Source organism: Nyctereutes procyonoides, unplaced genomic scaffold, assembly GCF_905146905.1.
Source record: "Nyctereutes procyonoides isolate TBG_1078 unplaced genomic scaffold, NYPRO_anot_genome, whole genome shotgun sequence".
In the NCBI taxonomy this organism is placed as follows: domain Eukaryota; kingdom Metazoa; phylum Chordata; class Mammalia; order Carnivora; family Canidae; genus Nyctereutes; species Nyctereutes procyonoides.
In genome coordinates this window covers 20,563,570-20,570,882 of record NW_026575082.1, presented here as the reverse complement: position 1 = coordinate 20,570,882, position 7,313 = coordinate 20,563,570, and the positions used below count along the sequence as shown (strand labels likewise).

Sequence of the window (7,313 nt, the reverse complement as noted above, 5' to 3'; positions counted from 1 at the left end):
GGGTTCATGAGAAGGGTGACATTACATAGCCAAAAGCAACACAAATTTGCCGAGAAGCATACCAGATTTACTGTGGATAATCCTTGATTCCCGCAGAATCCTTGATTCTTGTGGATAATCAAGAACTAATGAAGTGACTTATTTGCTACTCTTTATTTTTAGCTGAAACCATTTTAGCGATGGTTGTCCATCTCAGCATAGCCACTGACGTCAATAGCACCATAGATTTTATTCACCATTCACCTAAAATCTATCATGACCCCATAATCTCAATATTGATTTATTTCTGGAAAGTTTTGAAATCAGTCATTACCATAATCCTTCTGCCTCGCCACAGAATGTTCTGCAATGTTCATAATCAAGGAGTGGCTTTGTGGGTTTTTTTAGAAACAAAAACTAAATTCCTAACCCATGAGAAATCAAGTTTCAGTGATTTACATGAATTACGTGAAATAAGGAGGACAAGGGTTCATATCTGCTCAGAATCCTGGAGTCATTTTTACAGCTGAGATAATTTTCTGCATGTTGTTTTTCTGAAGGGAGCAAATTTTTCTCTTTTTCCTCAGCAAGCATAAATCGTGTACTTCGGGGTTGAATTTGGAAATTTTTCTTTGGAGAATAGGTGATTATTGCTTTACATAATCCAGATTGAATAAATACAGTTATTAATTTGACAAAAACCCAGGATTTTCCAACTTCTTATCCACCAAGTGAGTATAGACATCTCTGGAGTTGCACTTGAGATATCAGCACCCACAAAATGCACGGCGAACGGCATCATGTTGAGGATGTTGAACAAAGTGCAGTACAGCTGGTGAGTAGCTATGCCTTTTAGTTGCTTTACTGTCTCATACTCTTGCCTTCAACGTTTAACGTTTAACACTTCAAGAAAGTTAGGTTGCATTCTTCTGATTTTGCTATTTCAGGATGAATGGAATCCAAGATGTCATTACCAGTAATCAAAAGTGTTCAGAGGTTATTTAATATGCCAGATAGTGTTTTCATTTCATTTGGGAATTGTGCATTATTAGACTTGCCTAAATTTTGATATTTTGCCTAAATTTTGACATTTGTATATGGGCTACTTGTAGACAAAATTTTTAATAAATTATTTGAAATGTTGCTGGTAGCACGTTAACATTATTTATTATTATTTATTTATGTTTATTTTATATTGCTTATTTGTATTATTATTTATTATTAAAATTATTATATATTTTGATCCAATGAAAGTATTTATTCTCATTGACCTACTTGTATATATTTAAAGTAGTAATTTATGGAAAATGTCTCATGGGGAGACTTACGGTAAAAATGCATTACTCTAATAATATAAAAATCATATTTCTTAGAACATATATAGGGGTCTCATTCATCATTCTAACAAATCTCTTCATTTTACATATGAGGGAATTGAAACACTAAGGGTCCATTTAGCTAGTGGCAGAGTCAGAAATAGAACCAGATTTCTCATATATAATGTCATTATAAGAAACTACTTAAAAAAAAGAAACTACTTTTCAGAAAACTTGACTACTACTATATTCATAATAAGGAAAAATGAACCTTAAGCCAACCCGAGGTTGTAGAACCAAGAGACAAATCAGAAGAAATAAACACAAAGATAGGATTTAATAAAAGAGTTATTTTGCCACTTGAAGCTTGTATTTATGATCAGTTTCAGGATTCAACAAGTAGACCAACATAAGCTTAATTTATAGGATGTTTCATATTTCAGGGAAGTTACACAATGACATTAATATCATGTATAATACATCATTTTATTTCCTTCTTCTTTTCATTATATAGTAAATTTGAGTTATGGTAGTTTCTCCACCTGCCAAAATCTAGGCAAATTATTCCTTTAAGTCAAATAATTAGGCAATCTTGCTAAAAAAAAAAAAAAAAAAAATAAACTCCAAAACAAAACAAAACAAAACAAAACAAAACAAAAAAAAAAAACGATAATCAAAACCAAATAGTAAAATGGACTTCTGAGACCATGAAAAGGAATGTTTGGATTTCTTCCCTCCCCCCTGCCTTTTTTTTGGTAATCTGACAGTCTATATAACTTCTTATATTCTCCCAAAATAATGGGTAGAAGTTTTTTTATATATATATACAAATACTAGATGAATTTATTTGCTCATTTTAGAGCATTTGGAAAATACAGACAATAACAAAGAAAAAATCACCCATGATCCCTCTCAGAAAAAAAAAATGACTGCTAATATTTTGCTTCCTGTCTCCTCTCCCATCCAATCTAATTTTATTCTTTTGATTGCTTTATTTTGCCATGTAAATTTTTGTCAATTTACTCAGTTTTCCCTCCAAAATCCCATAAAGATATTAAAATTCAGAAAATTGAGAGTTTATACTGCTGAAACTTTTTATAAGAGGACATTTATCCAAGTTGTCTTTTTGTTCCTCAGTAAAGTTTTATGGTTTTCTTTATATAAGTCCTATAGCATTTGACATATTTAACCATTATATATTGCTTTATTACTACAATTAGTAGTTGCTAATACATGCGCACATGCGTGTACATACACAAGACAAGTGCTGCTACATATATTTTTCAAATTTTTATAATCAGCCAATTTAATGAGTTCTTATTACTTTTGAGAGATTGTATGGTTGATTATTTGGGACTCTGTTTGCAGACAGTCATATCAAATAGAAAGAATGTTAATTTTATCTTCACATTTCCATTATTCATACATATTGATGAGAACTTCTAGAAAAACATTACCTAATATTGGTGGCAGGAGACATTCTTCACTTCTTCTGACTTTAAAGGAATGTGCCTGTTTTGAGGTAAACATTCCTTATCACATTTGGGAATTACTATTTTATTTGCAGTTCTTTGAGATTTGCATTGTTTGTCTGCTTTTGTCAAGACCGAATGCTAAATCTGTTAAAATGATCCTTGGATCTATTGAATCAATCACTTTATTTTTCTTCATTGATCATTTGATGTGAAAAATGTATGTTACAATTCATATCATTAAAACCATTTATTAGAGTCTCAAATTCTCCTAGAACTTGGTTGGTTCTTCATTTAATACATGTTGGATTCACATCATTTATTTGTGCTTCATTTATGTTCCCAGATAAAATAAACTTTCATTTTTAACAATAAGCCTTGTTTTTTTTATTTATTTAAAAATTCTTTCTTTGCAGTTGCCCAGAAATCCATACTGTTTGAACGAAGGAACTCACTGTGGTTGTAGATTGCCTGGTGCGACCCTCCATCCACAGTGGGTAAGATTTGGGGACTGGGGATGGTGTGGAGTCTTTAGCAGTCCTGTGGAAATCTGTGGGGCTCTTGTGTCCTTTAACCTTTCACTGTCCTTTGGCTACTCTACACATCTCCAGTGCTGCCGTGTGTGTGTGACACCTGGGACCCATAGTCTCCAACAGTTTGTCAGGCCTTCATTCTATTCCTTGAAGACCATACCCCAAACGAGAGCTAATAAGTTTTGTATTTTAATGTCTTTCTGAACTCAATGAAAGTCCTTTTATGTATGAGATAAAAATGTATTTTAAAAATATTTTTCTAATTCTGAAATTTCAATAGGTAATGGAAATAGGAGATAACAATGAGCAAAGAACACCTGCAATTTTCTCACTCAAAGATAACCAATCTAAGTGTTTTGATATGTGCTTTTATCGTTTTCCTAGCCATGAGGACTAATTAGGTAATTTATATTGCAACGTTATTAGCTGATAATAACTATATATATATATATATCCCAGAGGCAATCTGTTGCGTTTGAGATGATGCCTTATTGCTTTACTACAAAGGGGTAACTCAGAGGGAACATTTTGTCCTCATGGACTTGTGGACAAAGTGTGTGTGTGTGTGTGTGTGTGTGTGTGTGTGTGTGTGTGTGAAGGAGAGGGAGAGGGGAAGAGAATGCAAGAAAGCTGTACTTTAAATTATAGCTTTTGGAGTAAGGAAAAAGGTTAGCCTCATTCTAATTGAGATCAGTTACCTAAATCACTACTGTGTCATTTGCTGAAATGTTAACTTTTCATAATTCATTGCAGGTTACAACAAAACCGTGGTCACTCTGGAAAACATTTCTGGTGTGTCTCTTGGCCTGTCTAATTGCCACAACTCTTGTTGTTCTGGTCTTATATTTTGTCCACTTTGGCAGGCCCACCAACAGTACCACTATCATCATTCACGCAGATGGAAAGTCAAATCATGTCACCTGCATCCCTGGTTCTCCCCCATCTCCTGCCTCATCAACCCTGCCTGGATCTCCTACCACTGTGGCTAAACAAAGCTCCTCTGCCAAGGTGTCTCCGTCCTCCGTGGACACAACTAAACCAACAACATTGGACCATGAAATTATCATTGAAGAGGAAAAATGACATTTTTTGAGCCCCTAGCTCTCCTCAAGCCGGATCAACACCCTAGCCTTGAAGGAGGCATGTCCAGGTGTCCTCTCTTCCCGGCCAAGAGCTTCCAAAGCAGTTTGGCTTCATGAGAGCTTCCCCTCTTGCTCTGCTCATTTGCTATATTCCCATATGGTAATCACTCAGTTCTTGGTTCCTCCAATGTTCAAATGATTAGGAAAATTTTTTTCAACTGATTCTGATTGATCCATTCAGGCAGGGGCCCAGAGCTTTCTTTGCATCCCTCCTATATAACCACCTTTCTCTTCACAATGGGGGTTTCAGCTGAAGTAGAGGCTGCCAGGTGGATCCCCTTCTGCTTTGTTCCCTGCCTGTTGGTTCTTAAGCCAGGATTTACCCTCTAGTTATTGCTTATTTTACAGTCTTATATGCTTCACTATTTTCAGCATTTGTTTTCCAGTCGAGGGAAGGAAATCTTCAATTATAGTAGTTAATGAGAAAGTGTCTTAAAATACCTATTGGTTATTACAGATGTATTTCTCTTGGGAAATTCAGAAAAGAGATCAGTGAGGTTAGAAAGGAAAGTCAAGGAAGATTTTGGAGACAAACTAAGAGTTGGGAAAGGGTGAAAATTTGGACTTAGGTAGAGATAATTAAAATAGAAAATTGAAAGGTGAAGGGGATTTAACATTTAAAATCAAAAGCACTCTTAGAAACACTTCAGATGTAACAAATGATGTATTTTATATATATGCATTTTTCACTGATATTGTCAATATTATTTTCCATATTTGATATTTTGCTCAATATCTAAAATACCATAAACTACTACTTATAAAATTTGAACCTTAAAATTGTTTTGTATTTTGTACTATGATTTTGCTTGCAGTTTGCTGCATAACACAAGACTTGTTCAATGTCATTTATATTGAGTGTTTAATATTTACTAAAGGGAAACACATTCATTCTGGGAAAGACTTCAGAGTTAAATGAACCTATCCATTACACCCCCGAATCTTCAAACTACAAAAATGGAAGACTGTCTCAGACAAGCAGGCTTCCTACCCAAGGACTCAGCCCTGTGAGAGGACACTAAAGCCTTGGTATTCATCGTCCAACTTCTGATTATCTTTTGAACACACATTTTCAGAGGTTCTGAAAGCATTTTTTTTCTTTTCCTAAAGCAAAAGACTTTGTTCTATATAATTCTAGTTGATTTGTTGCAGTCAATAAGAGGCCATGTAAATTAGCATAGACTTTGAGGCCTTACTGAGTATCTAGTGTCCATAAGATCAGAAATATGGTCATTCCTTACAAAATTGTTATATATGGACAGTTAGTATTATTTCTCAGATACCAAGAGATGTACACATTTGAGTCTCTAAATATTAATTTTATACCACAAATATCATTTGATAATACAATTTAAGAACGATGAGAGTTATTGTATACATTTTAGAAAAGAAATGTCATAAAGCTCTAGATAAGGTTAATAAACACAAGGGAGTAAATGTGCATGCATTTTCCCCTATATGATTTTAAACCAATTCATCTTATTGTATTTTTTATTTAAATGCTTATGAAGAAGAAAGACTAAATTCACTAGGTTCAAATGTACTTCTTAATGTGATTGAAACTTTGCTTTGTGATATGAAAGTAAAAGAAAAGATTTTTAAAAAGGACTGAAAATAAACTTACTTCTAATTAAAATTAAAAAAATAGTTTTCTATTCTAGAAGCCAAGCTAAGTAACTATATGTTGTAATAAGAGCTGTTGTTAACTTCTTTCACTTTTATAGATCTTACAGAATGGGGTATGGTAACATGGGAAGGATAACTTCTTTATGTTTAAGAAGAATCTTAGCAATGAACTTCCTACATTAGATATTGCGTTGGAGGATATTGTAATTAAATTATCTGAGATCATCAGGTTTTGGAGCTTTGTAAAATAGAGATATGAATGAGCTCTTGGGTTCTTGTTCTTTTTTTTTCCTTTAGATTTTTATGGTTTAATAAAATATTAAAATAGTAAACAGAGTTGTGGAAAATATCTTCACAAGTTAAAATACATCACTTGAAACAAAAATTTTACAAAGTATTGTGAAAATACTAAATGTGCATGGTTAATAAATAAGTAATCATCCAGTTTTAAAGATTTATTCAGCAAATATTAAAACCATATATAAGTGCTAATATTTATTGTTCCAAAATTTTATTCACTCACTGTACTTGATCGATAGTAATATATTTTAGTCAGGAAGCTCCTCTAAAAAAAAAAAAAAAGGAAGCTCCTCTATTTAAAACACCTGCTACATACCCTTTTGCGAGTCTGTCATTTATTCTTAAGTGCAAAGTAATTTAGCATTACATGTTAAATTTTCAAATACAAATAAGAGTGTAATTAACTTCTTTAGAGGCTTTATGGGAAAATGTCCTATCGGGCGTTTGTTCCCCTCAAAGCTTATATATCTATACTGAAAATCCACCGTAATAGGTGGTCCAGCTCCATGATGATATGTGATTCACTCTGATAATGGGCAGTTTCAGAAGCTTTTGAACTTTGAAACTATAGCTGATAACATTGACTCTATCATGACTCTCCTCCATCCTGTTCACGCCAGAGCAGTGACCTCTTCTACGTGTTCCATGCCCAGAGGAGATTAAGGTATACCCTCACCCAAATGTGAGAAGGCTAGTTCTGATCTTGAGCTTCCCTAAGGTGGCACGCAGAAGGCTCCACTTTAGGGAACTAGTAGAGGTCCTCTGGCGCATACAAATGGTGCCACTTTAGGTAATTACCCTGTGGCTGCGCCATACTGCTTGCTCTATAAAAGCTGGGAGATTAAGGTCTGGGCCAGGTGGAAAATAACTGTGACTGCTGCGGGTCGTCCCCTGTGGGATTCCCACTACCAGTAAGTTACCCTGAATAAAACTAAATGGCCGAGA

General features: G+C 34.1%; 1 protein-coding gene across 1 annotated transcript; it reads left to right on the top strand.

The window, feature by feature from the left end:
- The first annotated feature begins 443 nt into the window (after positions 1–443).
- Positions 444–6,428, top strand: LOC129514530 (dynactin-associated protein-like). Its single transcript, XM_055333161.1, has 3 exons — positions 444–814; positions 3,184–3,264; positions 4,054–6,428. Exons 1-3 carry the CDS (start codon positions 761–763, stop codon positions 4,381–4,383), a joined length of 465 nt encoding a protein of 154 aa, XP_055189136.1. The 5' UTR covers positions 444–760; the 3' UTR covers positions 4,384–6,428.
- The last annotated feature ends 885 nt before the right edge of the window (positions 6,429–7,313 follow it).

Bases quoted from the DNA above. Each gene is read 5' to 3' on its own strand.
- LOC129514530 (XM_055333161.1), top strand. From the start codon at position 761: ATGCACGGCGAACGGCATCATGTTGAGGATGTTGAACAAAGTGCAGTA. The intron at 815-3,183 runs GTGAGTAGCTAT...CTTTCTTTGCAG, and splicing joins AACAAAGTGCAGTACAGCTG to TTGCCCAGAAATCCATACTG. The intron at 3,265-4,053 runs GTAAGATTTGGG...AATTCATTGCAG, and splicing joins CGACCCTCCATCCACAGTGG to GTTACAACAAAACCGTGGTC.